At 43.5% G+C, this 20,668-nt stretch overlaps 1 protein-coding gene across 1 annotated transcript in view; it reads right to left on the bottom strand.

Moving 5' to 3' along the window:
- EPHA1 (EPH receptor A1) overlaps positions 1-18,998 on the bottom strand; it is a 70,711-nt gene extending 51,713 nt beyond the window's left edge. The window contains exons 1-2 of the mRNA XM_044439609.1: positions 18,799-18,998; positions 9,006-9,073 (exon numbers count right to left, since the gene is read on the bottom strand). Of these exons, the coding sequence (XP_044295544.1) occupies positions 9,006-9,073; positions 18,799-18,895 (165 nt within the window). The 5' untranslated portion in view covers positions 18,896-18,998. The remainder of the gene's footprint in view (positions 1-9,005; positions 9,074-18,798) is intronic.
- Positions 18,999-20,668: the final 1,670 nt, after the last annotated feature.

Here is a 20,668-nt window from a genome sequence, read left to right as displayed (position 1 = left end):
ACAGATTTATTATGCCTGTCTTAGTATACATCTCTTGGTTGTTCTCCACAGAAAAAAGAACGATACTCTAATAAAACCAAAAGGGTGGTATTTTGCCCTTCAGTGTGGGGAAGGAGAAAAGACTGAGAATGGAGCACACAGAAAATGGCCTGCCTCTTTGCTTTTGGCTTCTCACCATGAGATTTAGGGTGCTTCCAGATTAAGCTTTTCTAACACAGTTTCCTTGCTTTAGTCACAAAATTTTACAAGGGATCCAGATGATGAGGCCTTCTTTTCATAACCCCACCACATCTTCTGTCTTCTTCTTACCACAGAAAAGCTATTAAAAGAAAAAGGTAGATAAAGTCTTCTGGCTGGTACTGCCAGGAATCTCTCTCTGGGAGCACCAATAATGCCCTACACTGGACAACTTGAAGAAGCTAAACAGCTAAAACTTGGGGCCAAGCCTGAAGTGTGGAAAGCTCAAGGGTGAACCACAACCCGCCTGAAGCTTTATTGAGCCCCAAATCCACCCCACCCAATATCCAACCTTGTTTCTGAAATGAAACAAAATGACATAAATGGGCGGCACTCCCCTTCCTTCTTTGGTCTGGATCTCCCCCACCCACTCGTGGCAATTGCTAAATGAACTGATGAAAGCGGCAACAAGGAAAATCAATCAAGGGAAGACGCGATGCTTGTGAAGAAACCATTGTCATAGGAGGGATGTGTTAAATGTGTTGGATCTGCTTTGAAATAAGAACAGGGAGGTGAAGATTTCCTTGGAATGCAGAAGGTTATAGTACGTAGCTGTGAGGAAGACAAACTGCCAAAGAACCACTGTGGGAAACAAATATGTGAGGACAGGTACAGTGATGAATGAAATCAAAAGGCAGGAAATTTGAATTCGCTGAACTGGGAACATTCCCCAGTTGTCTGTTGGTCCTTTATTTGAAAGTTGTGCGTCTGAGTGTGCATGTGTGTGGATTCTGGCTCCTAAAGAACTGACTGGGTGTGGGGTGCATATAAAGACAGGCCCAGCACAAGGAGAGTTAGACAAAAGAGACAGAGGCTCAGGGAGGACCACTAGCAAAGTCTGAAATCGTTCGAGAAGGCCTGGGAGAGAAAAGGGGGGACTACTGTGGCAGCCTTTGACACAGAGGTGCAAACTGAATGTCAGTCGGATGTATTGAAAGCAAGTGAACATTGAAGAAGTCTTAAAGAAGCCTTGTAGGTGCTCAAGCATATGGAAGCCCCACCTAAAAGAGGACAGTGGAATCCTCACGGCTGTTCAATAAGTCAACTGAGGTTGAAAAGAAAAGAAAAGAAAAGAAAAGAAAAGAAAAGAAGGCTTTAATATAAGCAGTTTTTTCAAGCTATAGTCATATCTAGCTTAGAAGAAGTCCTCTAAAAAATTAGCTTGTTGAAAACACTGTATATTATATTTAATACAGCATTTTCCTGTGGTGATGTATTTATAATGCCAAATGCAACCTCTATCTTTGTATTAATTATCAGAACTTATCAGAAATTATCAGGACTGCTTTTTGTCCCATACTTGAATCTAGCTATTGGGTTCCTTGCAAGAGGCAAAAAGGCAGGTTAAAATGCAATTAGTAGTAGTAGTAATAGTAGTAGCAATCACCAAGAAACCAAGAGTTCATATTGTGACAGTGGACAGAGGCTAATGAATAAGTAGTAAAGAGTAGGCATTTCCGCCTAGAGTAAGTTACTAGTCCTTGACAACCAGGAATCATTTACTGGTATGGGGATTAATTGCTCTTCTTCACAGCTTATTGTCTTGTGGTGGGATCATCCTCACAAGTTGGGGTCTGGTGGTGGAATAACCCTTGTCATCATAGCTTCTGCTACAATTTGGTTGTAACAGTGGTGGAATATTTCAAAGAATGGGGGTTCTCACCAATGCTCTATCAGGAAGCTTTCTTCCTGATGAGGGAACATAGGTCTTCAAACAGATTTTGGAAAGAGCAATGAGCAACACTTTAGGTAGAATGGAATGGATAAAGAAACAGGAAAATGAACACCACTAACAAGATACCCCTGCTGCTGTTTATAATTCAGCATTCTGTCCAATGAAAATTAACCTGGTTCAGCTTAATCTTGCCATCTAAACCTGAGCCATACAGGAAGGCCCTAAAATGCTTTTGGGAATAGCTAGGTTTGGTCTAGTGCTACCATTATTTGTCTCAAGAGAGTTGGACAATTTATGCTTGCAGATCTCCCAGGACATTGTCTCAGTCACTAGTGCAATTATATACCCTCACAAAATATGGGAGAGGACAATGTGAATCCATCAAAGAAATCAGCATTCATAGCAAATTTGAAACTGTGGAATCTGGTCTCAGAAAATCCCAGGAATTTCTAGGTGACTACAGAAAGTGTTTGGTCCTCTTTGTGTTTTTATTTACACTTCTGATCACATTATACTAATCCATAATTGGTAGTCTATGGTTGGAACTGAGTCACATGCATTCATTTTATTAAATTATGTTTTCATTTACATTCTGAATAATATTGTCATACACCTACTGCAGTTTCTTTAGTTGCTTGACCTTTTAGCCTACTTTTGCAAGAAGCATCCTCAGAGCAATGGCAAGACACATGAAATGGTCAAACCAGTTCACACTAATAACATTGAGAATGGTATTCTTCCACAAAGGTGACCACTTCATACCACAAACAGTCTTGAAGGTCCCACTCAATTTCTAGTTGCTGTTCAGGGAAAGCACATGCATTTAGTTCTCTCCACCAAAATTACAGGGCAACAAACAATACACACATACCCTGCATCTACTGTAAATGTGCCTATGAACTGGATAGCTAAACTGGGATGCAAATGTAAGAGATGATATGATTGAAAACCTACTTGTGTGATCTCCAAGATTACACAAGTAAAAAACAGAAAAGCAATGGAAGAACATTAAGGGCCATAGAGGTGAATTGTTTACCCTCCTATAGGCCTTCCCTACTAGGCAGAAGTCCAACTCCTTGTTTTTATCTTGAGTCAAAGAGCTGTCAAATGCAGTATTCTTGGTTTCGGTTTGGGGGATCCAGAAAAAAAGATGCACTTTTACCTCAGTGTAGGTAAATAACAGGAAGCTTCATTACAAATCAAACTTTATGAATCAAGTCATATTCCAGGGCGGAAATGAGTTGAAGGGAATGCCCATAAACAGGCACAAGTCATGATGCAGCAAAAACTGCCTGATTAGTAAAGGTCAATCGCCTTATCTTGCATTGCACAGTACACTAAAGAAACCACTACAAAGGCTCCTGTCAGAGTCTTGTTTACTTAAATCATGAGCAAAATATGTATTTTTAGACAGGGGGGGTTAATACTATAAGGATCTCTTTAGGGTGCAATGCATCTATGCACTTAGACACACATACATGTGAAATCTGCACTCCATCAGCACAAGAAGCCCAAAGAAGCACACATGTCCTGTAAACTGGGAATCCTGGAGTGTTATTCTGTGCAAATGCCACCAAGAAATGCTGAGAAGCTCCCCCCCACCACCACCAGCATTATTTTCCTCTTAAAACCCTCTAACGGTGTCTGATGCATATCAAGACAAGAGGGCAAGCCAAAAGTTCTCTGAAAAGCCCCTACTTTGTCAGCATAGACATTAATCAGGCGAGGCACCAGGGAGAAGAAACCGCATTCAGATTAGTCTGGTTGAAGCCTCTGAAGGGACAGCGCTTTTCTCCCTTCGCATCTGAGCTGCCAAGTGATTAGGAGCAAACCACACCCTCTGCTCTCCACGCAGACTAGGTGTCCCTGTGCTCCTTCCCTGCTCTCTGAAAGGGCAGCTCTAAATTACCCAAGAGCTGCAGCCTTTACTCTTTGCTCTTGCCAAGGCCAGCGGACATGTAAACAATCTCTCGGGCACACAAGTATCAAAGGGTGATGTCAGGCCGCCGACACTTTGCCTTTGTCTGCAAGGAAATAATTGACAAAATTTGTGATTGACGCATGCCTGCGGCTTGAATGCCAGCTAGAATAGCGGGGCAAAGAAGACTGTTGCACAATATTTGTTGAGAAGGTTGCCTGGCTACAATATCCAGTAATTACAAGAATGTCTAGATAGTGACCCTAATCTGCAGGAAGCATATAGCCTGTCAGTTGCACCCTGGTGCAATGCTGATTAAACATTGTGTTATGAGCCACTTGAGAAGATCTCGCCATGGCTCAAGATGGCCTGGTAACTTCCACAAACTACCATGATGTGTTCTATAAATGGCTGTCCCTGGAGGACAGTGGGAACTTCAGTTGATCCAGGTGCTGCTTAATTACTAGCTAGGCCTGTATGCACGGGCTGAATTGCACAGTGCTAAGACAGCTATTGTTCCATGGCTGCCACTTAGTTTGTAGTCTAAATTCAAGAAGCTGGTTTTGTCTTCTTTGTATGACATGGCTTCGGACCAGGGTACCTTGAAGAATACAACCACCTGCATGAACTTGATGAGGAATTCAGAGCATTCCCAACAGGGCTGTTCGCCAGATCCCTTTCCTGTCTGAAGAAAGACGTGTGTTCAGAAGGAGCAGGTCCTTTTCTGTGGTGGCACCCCATGTAGAAAGCTCATTGCCCTGCAACATGCCTTGCTAGCTAGCCAGGTCCTTTCTAGCCCCCAGAAACCACATGAATGTTTTGTTTCAGTGGCTCTGGGAGTTCATTTATTTATTGTTTATTTTTTGCTGCTTTGTATTCAAGTTGGACATGACCTTGAATAGTAGCAATAATTTCAGTGCTGGAAGTTATGGTTGTTAGACTCTTAGTATATCCAAAATGGGATGGAAAGTTGGGAGAGGACGGATTAAATAATAAACACATTTTCCAAAGGTGATCAACAGGCAGGATGAATGCCTCAGGTGGCATAAGCAGCTGGACGTGGTTAAAAGTCATAGAGCCAACTGGGTGAGTTTCAACCAGTTGCACACTCTCAGGCCAAACTACTTCACAGGGTTGTTGTTGTTGTGGAGATAAGCTTGAGAGGAGGAGAATAATGTGAGCTGCTTTGAGTTCTTAAAACAAAAAGGCAAGATATGCAGCTAATAAATAAATATGAGTTCCTGGCAGGCCTGAACAGGAGGAAAGCGGTCTGTGTCTCAGACATAAACCTTTAACAGCAATTCTGGCTAGTTTGCATTGGCTGCCTGCATATTTCTGAGCCCAGTTTGAGGCACTGGTTTTAACCAACCGAGCCTTAAGTGGCTGCAGTACCTGAAGAAATGATCAACATCAGAGGCCTTCCTTTCAGTCCCAGATCCAAGGGAAACTCACGAGGATGGCATCAAAGGGGAGGGCATTCTCGATGGCAGCCCCCTGATTATGGAATAATCTCCCCACTGAGGTCCACCTGGTGCCAGTGCACCAGGCACCAGGTGCATTTTGTTGGCATCAGGTTAAGACTGCCCTCGTACCCAGACATTTAAGAGTATTTAATCACATGGGATGGGGTATTTATGCCAGCTATCTTTTTAACATATCTACTGATTTTATTGAAATTGCTTCTGGGTGGTCAATGCTTTTAAATTTAATATATTGAAATGTTATCTTGTAGTTTATTCCTTTTTAACTTTTATTTACTTATTTTCATAAGTACATTAAGAAATAAGAAATATATAGGAAAAAATGCCAAGGGATATCCCACAACTATAGCATATAATTTCAGTATCTGAACATGTTCATAAAAAGGTGAGAATTTTTGTTTGCTATGGTCACATTTAAATCATTCATTTCTTAATCAAAGATTAGTTTATAAAATTATTTGTGAATTATATCATAGCTTGAGTAATAGGATAAAAATCCCTGACATTTGTAAGGAATCTATTTTCTTTAGCTTTGGTTAAATTGCTCATAATAAGCTTTCTATATTTCAATGAATTCTTTAGCTCGTCTTCTATTAGTATAATTGCTTAGTTTTATCATTGTTGCATACTCAGCTTGTTTTTCCAATCTTTGACAGCTGGACTGATATTAAACTCTAACATAATCTCTGGAAGAATTTCTGGAATGATACTCAGTAACATGTTTTTAGCATTCATGTTTTTCATAGGAAAGTCAATTTAACCATTTTCTGCATTTAGGTTGTTTTACTCTGTGTGTTTGTCGTTCATAATTTTTCTGAACCAACCAGAGAGCTGTGATTATTGGGTGATACAAAAATGAAATTATTATTCTTGTGGATGAGGATGATCTCATGCTCGCGGTCCTCCTTAGCTCTCTACTGCTGTCTGATCCCTGGCGCAATAAACTAGACTCACCCAAGGTGCAGCCTCAACATTAGAGCAGCACTATCTCAAACTGTGGAGTTGACACATGGCATGTGGGCTGAAAAGGAGGGTTCCCACTGCATCTTTCTGCCAAACAAATAAAAGAAAACATCCCTTGCCTGCCTCAGTTTTGGATTGCTAAAGCAGCTTACTTGTTGGACACTGGTGATCGGAAGATGTTGTTAAAGCCTGGAATACCAATCACACCTGACCTACCAGTTTGAGGGCAGAGGGCCATCCATGGGGCCGTGGTGTGGGGAGAGATGAAACTTTTCAGCCCTTTGCCCCTGCCACAGTTCTGATCCCAATCAGGAGGCTATGTTTGCAACCTCCACCGGGACAAAGGCTTCTGCCGGCACCCACAGAAGCTTGGTTCCCAATGGCCAAAAGCAGGTAACTTGGGAATATTCCACTTAGGATCTCGTAGAGGAGAAGGATTAAAGCTCACCTCCCACATACAACATGGTTCAGATTCGATTGCCCCCCACCCCAAGATGGCTGTTCAAACACACTGGAGCTGCCCCAGCTGACATCTCAGATGGAAGGAGGGGGCTGCCGCACCTGGAACATGATTTGGCCACAGTCAGACTTTCCCCAGCTGGGGGATGCTCAGGTGCCTGGATGCCTCCCTGCCCAAGGTGCCTGGTGGAGACTTTTCCTCCCAGCCCTCAGTTTGAGCACCTTCGCCTCCCCTTTTAGGAGAGCCTGTTGTGTTAACAGGCATTCCACTCAGCTTGTTAAGGGCTGTGATCATAACAGCCATAAGACGTGAGCGATAGATGGATTCTGGTATGTTGCATTGTGTTCCCTTCCAGCTTCATTGCTTAAGTGACAGTGGTGGACCACCATACCAGATGAGTTTGCTTGCTGGTACAGCCACACAGAGTCCATCAAACCAAATCTCTCTGGCCATTGAAGCCACTGTCTCATGCTACAAGTACCCAACCAGTACCTGAAAGCTCTTCAGGCTTCCCTGTACTTATCCAAAAAATACTTTGACATCAAGAGCTCCAATAATTCAAATCTGTGCTGGCAGATGCCCAGCAGAGTAGAAGGTGTGATAGAAGCAATGTTTGTCTCTCCTTCCTCCTTTCTGTTGCTCGCTTCACTAGATGTGTTTCTGACTATGTTTAGTGAAGTCACAGGGAAAGGGGTGGTGGTGTTTCTACAGCAGTTCCCTCCCTCAATTGCACCCTCACTCGAGAAAGCTTGCATGGTTCCTTCTGCAGCACTGAAAGGGGTGGGAGATGCTCCCCATTCAGATTTCCCTGCCTGAGGTTGTAGCAGTGTCTATAGCATTGGAGAGGAAACTCTTAAAACTCCTAAGGTTCCTAGAAGACCCTTAAGGGAGTGTGGGATTGTTAAATCAATTTATTTTTAATTAACTGAATCTGTGTATAAATAAGTATGACAAAATTACCATCCATCTCCGGGGCATAGTTGAATCTGATCATGTAAAAGGAAGTTTCTGAAATTATTGCTCAAGCTAAAAGCTATCCCTTTGTAGGGGAGAAAAACATATCCACAGCAAATTGGAGGCAAATGGCAGCAGTTCAGAATCTTCAAGTTTAGCCTGCTGCATTGCAAGAACATCAAAAAGGAAACTAAAAAGTATGTGACAATTCCCAGAGGCGATGGAGATTTACAGTGCATTCCAAAGAACTCAAAGTATAACCAGGTAGTCTTACGCAAAGCTGCTTTTTAAAAAAATGGTGCTTCTGATCTCACTAGGAATTCCTTTTGGATAAATCTCTTCACAGAAACAGTGAGGACCCAGCTGCAGGGTGAGATGTGAGTAATTAACATGTATCTTATAAAAGCATGTGTGCCTTTGTTCCCTCTTCTGATTGAAAGAGGATAAAGAAACAGCAAACATGAAAGCCAGACATTCAGGGGCATGACCAGATAATGTATTAATAAAAAAAAGAGTATGAATAGACATGAACAAATTAACTTGTCCAAATCTTCCCAAGAAATACCCTTTCCTTCCAGAACACAGCATGGACCAAAATGAGAAAGCCACACGGGAAACGCATGTGGGAACTATTGATTCATAGCTTCCAGTACAACAAAGATATATATTGAAATAATGAGGTGCTTCACTGTGAGCTTTTGCTCATGGAAGGTTCAAAGAACGGGAAATGTTGCTCCAGATGGGTGTAAATGGTAGACTGAAGAAGGCTTGTGTGGTGAACTAAAGCCTGGGATATTAGGGTGTCTTGAGAGCCTGGGCTGAGGTCTCACAGTGAAACTGAGCCAACAATTAAGATTATTATTAGAAGCCCAAAGCCAAAGATTAAGATTATTATTTCAGGAGTATAATACAGTTTAGCTTTCCTTACTCTGCAGTTCTTGGTTATTTGCATCCCTCTGCTAAGCATTCTCTCACAGTTTGCCTTTCCTTCTCAGCCTCCACCCTCTGGCCTTCACCTCTTGTTCAGATCACTCTCTGTTCAAGCTCTCTTGCTCTACCTCCGTATCATCACTTCCTTGGGCCTGCTTTGCAAGACCTGCATCCTCCTTTCCAAGGCTCCTGCCCCTCCTGCCCCTCCTTTCCAGCCTTTCCAGCCCATCTTGCCCTTCTTTAAGATCAGAGCAGCTCAGCCAGCGGCAGCAAGAGACCTACCAGCAACACGCAGGCAACTCAACAGTTGGAGGCTTCACCAGGAAGGTCTGCATTTGAAGGCAGACTGCATTCAGCTCTATTACAAGGCATGTAGTATCTACTCACCCCAGAATCCGGAGGATCTGGCAACCAGCCTAGCTCATTTTCAGCAGTACTTGTGTCAAGAAGATTCACTGAAAATTAAAAAAAAGCAAACAAACATTAGGGCAAGCTTAAACATTTTAAGTCAACCTAAGAAGAACTGTGCTAGGTCAAACTAAAGGCCTATCTGGTCTAGCACTCTGTTCACAGAGCAGCAAACCAGATGCCCTGATGGGAAGCCCTGAGCAGGACTTGAGTGCAATGGGAGATGTCTGCTTGCATTCCCAAGCAACTTGTGTTCAGAGGCATCCTGGCTCCAGTTCTCCAGGTATCATGACTAGTAGCCACTAAATAATGGGACACCACTATTTTCTTCTGTTCTGTTGCCATAGAAGAAAATTAAGTCTCCTTTTTCCCAGAGGAAGGCTACCACTCTGGAAATCACTGGTGAAGTCTGGGGAGATGCTTCTACTTCATCGCATGCTGTGTGTTACTTCTCAGTTTGGCCACCTTCTTCCGTAAGGAAGGAAGCCTGTGACCTCCTCTGCCCCAGGTTCTTGCTGAGCTGACTGGACCTGCACACCTGAAGGGTATATCCCACAAGAAAGGGCATCTATTACGAGCAAGGCCAAAAAAGGAACTAGGTGTGCTTAGTCTAGAATAAAGACAGTGAATGTGTGTCGGGATAGTGGTGAGATGCATCCAGTGACAGCGCGTGATATTCAGCGTTGCATGAGTGGACTTCTGCTTTCATGACGGGACTTCCTCTTCTTCTCATCCCTGCTTCCTCTCATCTGTAAATAATCACTCATCCCTAATAACTAGAGCAGAAACCTATGAGCGTTCAGAACATTTTTCTCTGTAGATCTTACTGATTGTCTAACTGCTTACCAGATAGCCTTTCATGATTGACATGTACTGGTACGAAAGGAGCAGTTCAGTGGGTACGGGGTGGACAAACTGGTAGTCTCTAGACCTTGCCATGCTTGCATCAGAAATGTGGAAGGTGGGGCAGTGTTTTTCCTCACATTCTGCACCTTTTCAGCCTTTAGTTTCTCGAACATTTCCTTCTCACTGCTCCCAATGAAAGGGCACTAAACTGTAGCAAATCTAGGGTGCAGTCCTTCCACCCATTCTGAGGATATGTTAAGGGTATTGTATCAATCTAGATAGGAAACTTGGAATACCAGAATGGGCAAATAACTCTGTAGCTACAGAAGGATGGCATAAAGGAGGGAAAAGCTGCCAGGCAGTGACCCAGCACACTGGTATGGAGACAGAGCAGGAAAGGCACAAAAAGTGGGACGTTAGACCCATACTTCACCGATTAAGGAACTTAATTTTACAAACTACTGCCTGATTCTTTAACAATTGCAAATGCCTCTTGGTGGGTTGAGTCCAGATCTTCTCTGGATCCTCCTCTGCATTGCCTCCTGTTTGCCTACTTGCCTAGAAAAGCTACAGCAGTAGACCTTCCTGCCATCACAGTAGCTTAGTCGATTTCATAATCTGACATCTGACAAAATAAGGGCGATCAAGAGATGGCCGCAAGTCTACATCCTGGAGGCAAACATTTCACAATCAACATTCCAAATTTAAATTCTGCACTCAGAAATCAAATGGAACTTGTTACATTTGGGCTCATAACAACAACAAACAACAACAACTTTTTTGCACAACGTCATTTCAGCCCTGCTAGGCACAGCCAGGGACTTCAGATAGAGGGGAGCTTGTCCTTGCTGTCTCCTCTCTCTTTTGTAAGTCATATAACATCTGAGCAGTGGTTCATGGATCTCAGTTGCCTCAACACAGTTATTCATAGACTGACAGTAAATCTCAGAAACTTTACCTGTTGCACTTTGTGAGTTACTGACTCACACTGTATGTTCCTCACATGAATGAACAACTCCCACAAAAAGGCCTCATGAGGTGCCCATTAGTGTGGTACGCAAATCTAAACTTATCTGGGATTAATTAGGCTGGGAAAATGCTATCTTAGCACCAAGAAGTCGTGTTTTCTTCACAGAAAAAATCAGACCTAGCAAAGGGATAAGAAGTGACAGGGACAAATTACCAGAACAACAGATCAATTAGTATTGCCTCAGGAAACCAACCAGAAGCAGGAATGAGAGGCCAGGGGATCATGAGAAATGCCTCACAGAATGAAGGAATGTACAAGCATCTACACCATTCGGTTAAAGCAAAAGCAAAAACTATTGAGCAGACATGAATGCACTGAGTGAGCTACTGAACGATTCTATAAAGACATGACACGTAAGAACGATGGAATGCCAGTTAAGCTTAAATCCCAATAAAACTTCAGATGGAAATCTGACTTTGGCCTTGTGCAAACGTAAGCGTGGAGATTAAGAGTGCCTTGTGGACTCAGCCCTCTCCATCCCCTCCCTTGTTGCCTTTTGTGTGGGCATCCTCTTCCCAGTTTCATTATCAGAGCTATGAATAGCTTCATGGCTACACCTGTGTTTTCACTCACTGGAGCCAGCATCAATCCCACCTTTGCAGCCAGGATTAGAAGCAACTTTGTAAACTGTGGTTTGGGCCTACTCGATGGGAGCAGTTTTCCCACAGGTTCATCCCTGTATGGCTGTAATAATTAAAGACGCACAACTATGTGGAAGGGACCAATCAAGTAGGCATTTCCTACTCACTCTGTAACGCTCATTGGACTTTTTCACAGTGCATCATTTTTCTCCCACTGGCCCTGTCTCATATTTTTCTTAGGTTTCTTCCCAGTTCTTATTCCTCCTTCCTTTTACCCTTTTGAATGCCATACTATTCACCTTTTACCCTCTCTAATGCACATTTTGCCACACTCCCACTTCTTTCCTAACCCTGTGCCCCCTGCTTCCTGGAATACATCACCTTGACTCTGGTTCTGGGTTTTCCACCAAGCAATTCTCTTCTCCCTAAATAACTTCCCTCTTTGGATGAATTCTCCAGCATACTCTGAAGTTCCTGCCTTGAATCCTGTCCACACATCTTCTCAGCCCCATATAGGCTTGCACAAGGAGGACTCCTGTCTTTTGCACATTTCCTAGTCATATGGTAAGAACTGATGCAACAAATAGTTATGGACCCACAGGTTCTATTCAGAACCTGCACTGGACACATACTGTGATGGGACAAGGAAGGATAGTCTGCGCCTGTCAGATAATTCTTCTTTTCCTTTCTTTTTTGTCTGGTCTTTTCCTTCAACTCGTTCTTGCCCTTGTCTTCTTGACCCTTGTCATTTTATTCCTTTCTCTGTTTTTCCCTCTAATTCCTTGGATTGTGTTGCAGCAGCCTTCAGTGTTCCTCTCTTCTCTCTGGATTACTTTATCCTGGATGCATCATACTCTGATTACCTGACTTCCTCTGGAACAGCCTCATCTATCTGTTATTTATATTTACTCTTTAGGGAGACTTTGGTACAAAACTAATTATCTTCCTAAAGTCATTATTTGCTTTCTCCTCCTTTTTCAGTCTCATTCTTCTAATGCTAAACTGTCATCTTATTTGTTTCCTTCATATACAAATTATATAAAATTACAAAAAATGAACATTTTAGAAACATTCCCAGAAGGGTAGCCCATGTTACCCTGTTGCAGGAAAAAATGAAAACAGAAGTCCAATAATCAAGAAGTCATGTAACATCTTTAAAAAACAATGACTGTATTATGGCATATACATTGAAGTCCACCTCATGAGATGTATTAAATTTTATCTTCAGAAATTTTATTCTATTTACCAGGACTTGAACAGAGAATATAATTTCCCCTTTTGCAACAGGTTAAAATTTACTTTGCATAGGTTACTGTGTTATCACTAAAGTACTGAAGTTGTGAGCTGTCACTATACTTATTCCACATATATTTAAACTGTATTTATCACTGTGCATTTCAATACCACTTAATATTTATCTAATATATATTTTTGCAACAAATGCAAAATTAAAAATTTGAAATTAAAAGCAGCAGATCCAGAATTAGAATATATGTTATGAAAAAGCAAGTCATCTTTTTAAAAAGCAATATTATGCATAAATCTAGTAGAAACACAAAGTAATTAAACATCTCTGGGCTAAAAGTACTCCAAGCCATATGGATATTATAGGACATTGCTTCCCTAAGATTCTTTGGCTTGTTCTCTTGAACATTTCCAGGAAAACAGTCAAAAAGATGACAACATTTTGGTGAGCAATCTTTTGGCAGGTGCGTGAATGCTGCCTGCCAAATACTGGAGAAATTGAAACCTACAAATAGCAGATTAACAGAATAGGAAGAGAATAATGATGAAAGTGTCAATAGTGGTTGCAGTGTATGCAGTACTCAGTGCAGTCAATTTAAGTCACAAGGAGGGGTGGATGTGACTTAGGGAAACAAAAATACCCATGTAAAAGTCTGTGCACATCAATGTTTTTATGCAGATGACTATACACAACATATTCTACATGTATTATGTAATACAGATGGTGTGATGGACCATTATTTATTTATTCACTGTATTTCTAGGCCGCCCCATAACCCGAGGGTTCTCTGGGCAGTTTACAAGATGCTAAACCAGCATATAAAAATACAATCAATAAAATAGATAAAAACAATAAAAGTAATAAAAAGTTATACAAGGGGATACAGAATAAAAGATAATAAAAGCTATAATATATAATATAATCTGTGTTTCTCTTTCCTAACTACCTTTAATATGTGGCTAAACTACCCTTTCCCACTCCCAAATGCTTCCCCGCAGCCACTGCTATGCTTTGATTCCTGTGCCCGCTGCTCCATTCCCTTCTTGCCTCAGGCATTTGCAGTATTTCCCAAGGGCCAGTAGACTTTTGCCCCGGCACAGAAACTGGGCAGTAGGGACATGCCTGCCTCCGCTTGCCCCAGAACCAAAGTTCAACCACTACTGCTGCCTCAGCTGGTGAGGGGTTCAAAGGGAAAGAGGGAAGGTTGCAAAGGGCCAGGGGCTAGGACAGAGGGCTTTTGATGCTTCCTGCCAGGGAACTTGAAATAAACGAAGTTACTTCCTTGCTTTATTTCCATGTGGGCCTCTCTGTCCTTAAAATACTCAGCATTTCTTACAGTGACCTTGTAAAGTAGGCCAGATTTATTATTCCCAAATTACAGGTGAGAATCTGTGTCTAAGGCCATCCACTGAATTTATGGCTGAGGTAAGGACTGAACCAAAATTTTCGCAGCTCATACTCTTGGGTGTAATCGCATGCATGTTTACACAGAAAATACCCCACAACTCCCAGCAATCCTGAGCCAGCATAGCTATCTAAATCTGAATAGCTTTGCAATCTTAGCCACTGTACAACACAGCACCAACTCTCCATGTACAAGCATTTAAATGGGTGATTTTGATCTGGCACTAGATGGTTAATACCCCAGTCCCATCATTTGTACTGTAACAGCTTGGCTACCCGACATTTAGTTGCTGCAGAAGTACCACATTTTCCAAAGGGCCATACAGAACATTGCTGTAAAATCCATACCACTCTGTAGAACAGTTCTACAGAACCATTTCTATTAAACCAACATTATGAAACACGTCCAATGCAACAACAATAATTCATTTTTCCCCCTCAAGATGACATTAATTTTACACTTCTGTTGGTTTTGAACTCTCTGGGGATGCCCATGTTACATGCAGGTGCCTTCGGGGACCGTCTCCATAAATGAGTGAGTGTTGTAAAGCAGCGCATGCTGTGAAAGCATGAGAGAAAATCCCAGAAGAATTGATCTCCTACTGAATCCCAGCTACTGTCAAGTCTCTGAAGATAATCTTATCTGCTCCTGTTAAGAAGACCTGCAATCATCATACACTGTTCTTTTAAGCTTGGATCATCTCTGCCTCATGCACTCTAATGTGACAGAGATAGAAGAGGAGATAGCATTACACAACAATGCTATCACACCAAGGATCACTGCACTGACAGAGACCTCCCTGGGTTACACATCACTAGAGGCTCTTCTCTACTCTGCAGTAGTCTCTTCTACGCCAGTTAAAGACATACCAAAGAAACATAATGGCCCTATGAGGTACCACCATACTGAACTGTTCAAATGGAACATCCAAAAGACAAAGTTCAGGGGTAATGTGCGTGCGCTTAAATGCATGTGCATGACACACAAGATGTAGCTATGATGCGTTGGCTCTAACATGCAGCTTCTCACAAGCCAGATGTGAGTCTGAAACATGAAGGATAGCAACTGTGGCAGCACACAGTAATATCATTTTCAAAGGGCATTCCCAAAAGCCAAAACACAAAGTGATTTCCTGGGGCTAGGTCCCCAAAAGCTAAAGCTCCCAGATAATGGAGACAGTCGGAACATTTATTTTAATTTATATATCTACACCAAACCTCTTAATTGCAGAAATTCATACAAAGATGTGACTCTCTCCATCTATTCTTCTCTCTCCTGTTTAAGGATGGCTCTCCAACATAGCAGGCTGCAACATTCCCAGCCCTGCTACTGGAGATCCTTCTAGCTGAAGGTGGCAGGGACCGAACCTGCATCATCAGAGGTACAAGCCTGTGTCAAATGGGCCTCTTGGCTTGCTGATCCAGTGCCCAGAGTGGATGGAAGAATGCCTGAAAAGATGCATGGGGTGGAAGAACCCAGCTATGCACTTCCAAATGCACAATCCATCCCCAAACTTTGCTTTAATATGCACCGCAGCAAGGCTGTGAATAATAAATATCTAAGAAACAGAGATGGGTGAAACCACGCACATGCATTCAATGGATACATCTGCATCTTTCAACTATGGGGTGGGTGGGAAGATTAGAAGGATTCTGGCTTCGGCAAGGGGCGGCATAGAAATGTTCTAATAATGATAATAATAATGATAATAATAATGATAATAATAATATCCAGGGAGCTTGCCATAGTCATGTGGCCCTCTTCATGGCCCCAGGCTCTGCTGCCAAACCTATCCATGGGCCAACAGGCATGATGGAAAAACAGTGTTAGCTGTGACTGGCAGTGCCTGGAGACCTCTGTGTGGGCTGTGAACAGGGTGGATGATCCCACTGGGTCCCTCCTGCCACTCTACTGTCTACTGGAGGAGTGTTGCTGGGTATGCATTTGTGTGTGTGTGTGTGTGTGTGTGTGTGTGTGTGTAAGATCTTATCTATCCCATTCATAATTTTGTGTCGTTATTTTGGAAGCTCTGTCTGTAATGAATACATTGGTCAACCATTTGTGGGGTGGGGAGACCTGCAGATCAGGCTTTTGTATCGGAAGGGAAGAAATGGCTTCCGTAGGCAGCAGTGAGTAATACCATGAGGGTGCTTTTCCGAGCAAGTTCCACTTTTTCTCATACACATTCTGAGAACTATGCGTGTGGATGGAGGGGGGCTGCACTGCCTCAGCGGCATGGGGCTGTTGCCATGGTGCAGCTACCTTCCTGATGGAACCCGGTTATAATCAGGTTCTGAGCAGCTACAAACCTTGGTATAATGAATGCCAAGATTACAGGTGCAAAAGCAGATCCGCTCAAAAGACATCTCATTAGTAGGCACGAGCAGACTAGGAGATTCAGATTAAGGATGCCCGTGTTATAAAAAGCCCAAGTATTATGAACAATGACACATCATATTTATGAGCCCCTTATGTGCAAACTTTATTAGCATCTCCACTAGACAAGGAAAAAGCCTAATAGAACTGGAAGCCAAAAGGACAGACATCGAGGCACTAAGAGTTACCCTGCAATGTGAGAAATCACTGAAATACTGTGGTATTTTGATTACATGTGAAATATAAATTTAGCTTTGAAATGCTCTTCATATTTGTGAACTCTTGCACCTGAGGTTTCATAAATTGCTTCACAAATTCTCAATTCATTGACCAAGCTATTCATTGTTGGTTAATTTCCATCTAGTCCAGTATTCGATGCTGGGTAATGTCAATATTTCAACAATCTGGGCTTAAAGGTCATTCTGGCACACGTTGCCAGCGACTTAAAGAACAATGTAAACCTGCCCACTCTGTCCCATGAACTTGTAATGCCCAGCTATTTCCACTGAAGTGATTTTAATCACCTTAACCATAACCAATGGGGCCCATCATGATCAAGACTTTGCCACTTCTTCGAGTCCATCCCTTGTGACCTCTCAGGGGTCATTTGTTCTCCCCAGGAGCTAGAGCTGCAGAAAAGGATGCCATGAATTGCTGGCAATTGCTAGCAGAAAATTCCCAGTACTTTCCTCAAACTTGCCCTGGTCTCACTCTCAGTAGGAGTGCAAAAACATCAAAGGTCATTGCAATCAAATATCAACAGCTATTATGCTATTGTGCAATTCTCTCCCCTCCCCCCTTTCAATTATGCTTTCAGGGCAAAAGACCAAAGCCAGATGCTAGCTTGTTGGGAGACTTAAGGCACAATCCTGTGCAAGCTTAGGCAGAAAAAAGGCTGAGGCAGGCTGGGAGATGTAGGCCTTTTTTTCTGGCTGCAATCCCAAATACACTTACCTGGGAGTAAGTCCCTCTGAACCCAATGGGACTTACTGCTGAGTAGACATGACCAGGATTGCACTGTCAGTAGCATCAGGAAGATGAACACCTTGAAACTTCTTGGTGACTCTTAGCCACCAAGATCCACATTCGGCCTGCCCCAACCTGGTGCCTTCCTGATTATTTGGATGGCAAATTCTAGCATCAGCAATGCTGGCTGTGGCTGATGGGAGTTGACACTCAAGACACCTCAAGGGCACCAGGTTGGGGAAGGCTGCATCGCACAGTGCCGAGTGAGGGTAAGAGTTGAGGACCAGAGAAAGATGACACTTGGACCACTGCAGAATGCTGGATTTTTGTTGCTGGGACTGGGAGTGGGCACCATTGCCCAGCTGTCTCTCTGGCACAAGAACCTTGCCTTTCAGCAGACGCTCCACATTCTTCAAGGCCCACGAACATCCTTGCCTCTCCTGGGATGTTATGACTCACTCCCCACAGGAGCTATTTCAGGAGGACCTTCTACTCTACACTTTTGACCCAATATGCAGGCCTGATGATTAAAAAGGGCGACCCTTTTTTGGGTGATACTGGGTCAGTGGGGTGGGAGCATGGAATTGGGAGTCACCCGCCAGCACAAAACCTGCTAGCCGTAGCACAAGCCTGGCTGAGTGCTACGTGCAGGCAGAAGTGACAAGGCTCTGGTTTGCTCTTGGATTGTAATGTTATGCATGCTATAAGGCTCCTCTGGTGCATCTCACCCTTCCACACTTGCCTACCCAGGAAATGGCACTATTACCCATTCACCTCCATGTTTATGAAGACTCTTGAAGGGATCTGAGGCCACCAAGCCAACCAAGAGCCCTTTCTTAAAAACAAAGGTCCAGAGCTTAAGACTGAGTTTGCATCGGTTTGAAGAATATTTTGTTTACTGGACAGGGTGGTGTGCTGATCTTTCATTGATTCGGGTTTGCATCGCCTTCCAGCTGGGTGGGAGGGGAAGAGGGGGAGAATGTCTGAGCTCTCCAGCCATGTCAAGCAGGGCCATTTCACACGTTTTGGAGCAGCAATGCCAGGCCGGTGGTTAACGAGTGTGCCACACTGTTACACCACTGGATGAGATGGAGGCTTTACCCTCTTGGCCAGTGCATGAGCAGGCGGCTTCCTAATTCCATCTGCTCCCCGTGCGAAGTCACACAGAGCACAAGTTTCTGTACGCTCCTGAGAGAGCTCCATCCTGATGAAAGGCGCCAGCCTTTGGCCTTTCCCCTCGTCTCAGAGCAAAACGTCCCTCCCTGCCACCTCCCCGGCCTGGGACCCTTCCCGCGCCCTTTCCCCTTGCAGAGTGCCCTTACCTTCTTTACCAGGTATCTCGTGGGGAAAGGAGGCACAGAGCAGGACCAGGAGCTCCAAGGAGAGCCCGGCCCTCCTGCCAGGAAGTCCCAGCTCCATCTCCCCCGTGGAGGCAACCTGCTCCCAGGCCCTCGCCCTGCTGCTGCTCCGCTCTGTCAGGCTGCAGCCCGCTCGGCTCCTGGGCCAGGGGCCCTGGGCATCTGGCCCTCGCGTGGGCCCTCCGCGCAGGGCTTTCTCTACAGCCTCCAGATGGACTCGGGCTCGTGCATTGCAAAATCTGCCTGCCTGCCTGGCCCAGAGTTATGATGAAAGACTAAAGCAGAGGAGTGGTGAAACCAGTTCTCTCCCAATCAACTCCCTTGCTTTACTAGCTTTAAAGGGGCTGGCCCAGGACTTCCCATCTGGCAGACAAATAAACTCACCTTAAAGGTAGCCACCTTTTCCTGGGATAGTCCCGCTCTGCCTTTCCCGCAGGCACGCGCAGTTTGTGGCTCAAGCGCGCCATCTTGTGGACCTCTGCCGACGGTTTGGTTCTGCTCTCCGTAGCATCTGCCTTTTAAGTGACTTTTCCTGAAGTTAGGCTATTTATGCATGGACACAGTCCAGGTCATCCTGGATTTTATGCATGGAAAGAAGCTTCTGGTGTCGGTATTCTGTCGGAGTCATCCAAAGGTGTCCCTTGTACCTGCACCGTTTATACACACTTGAAGAACAGAACCACTTCATCTCCCTTTCCTCCCCAACCCTCCTTGAGGAATCAGTGGAAACATGTGGAAGTACTCATGTAATACATTTCTGAATAAATGAAGGTATCCCCCCATTCTCTATTGCTCAGATTCCCACTGTACACACAGCCCAAGTTCTCTGTGGTCAGCTGGGATATTCTAGGAAGGAGAGTCCTATGCAATATTTTGAAAATATCCACACACAAAACAAGATTCAGAAATGGAGGTATACATTTTCCCTTTAAAAGTCATCTGTGGTCCTTTTCCATCTCAATTTCTAACCCTTCTCTCCAGACCCAGTTGGCACAGGATAGTGCGTTTTCTAAATCTCCTGGATCATGCAAATGCTTCCCACATCAGAGTGGTGTGAGGAGATTCTGGGTTGAGAACTAACCTCGCAATCAGCGCGGTAGAAGCAATGTGGAGCTTTCATACGTGACTGAAGTTCTGCCAAGTTAATATGAGTTTGCATTTGTAACCTTGTGAGTAAAGTCTTATCAGTGAAAAGGACCATAGACTCTAGTTTGTAATAGAAATTAATTATGTGGTTTATTGATACACAATAGTAGGTACAGAAGCTACAGAGGATAGTCTTTTAGGCCTGAAGAAGAAAATAGAGAAAACCCCAGTATGATGTCATAAGCAAGGCAGTGTGATGTCAACAATAATAATTAAGACATACTAAAATGTGAATCCATAGGAGCAGTAATTTGAATCACTGGCTAAAAGGAATAGCTGACAAAGTTTCTAGTGATAAAGCAATATATGTGATTTCTAGGCCCTGCTTTGCATCTCCTGTTAATACTTCCTCCAGTCCATCTATTTCAAAAGCATCTTAAGTTCCCTAGTTATTCTAATATAGCATATTCACTCCTTTGAGAATTCAGGTAATGTAGTGTGATCGTTCCTGCCTTCCTTTCAGTTTTGCCATTTTTGCTTTTCTTCTTCATTTTATGCCTGAAAATGCAGAGGCAGTCCTGATTCCTTCCTTGGCGATACAGTGGAGGAAAGGGTATGTTATGTTACCCTCAAACTAATATTAATAAACAGCAAGGTAGCACTGCAGACAAAACATTCTTTTTTGCTATCAGGTCAGGCCTAGTCCCCCGTCTCCCCACCCACCCAAAACTGCAAGGTTTTGTACTGT

The sequence above is a fragment of the Varanus komodoensis genome, unplaced genomic scaffold, assembly GCF_004798865.1.
Source record: "Varanus komodoensis strain SLA01 unplaced genomic scaffold, ASM479886v1 scaffold35, whole genome shotgun sequence".
In the NCBI taxonomy this organism is placed as follows: domain Eukaryota; kingdom Metazoa; phylum Chordata; class Lepidosauria; order Squamata; family Varanidae; genus Varanus; species Varanus komodoensis.
The sequence above is the reverse complement of the archived record's forward strand: the minus strand, read 5'-3'. Positions and strand labels throughout refer to the sequence as shown.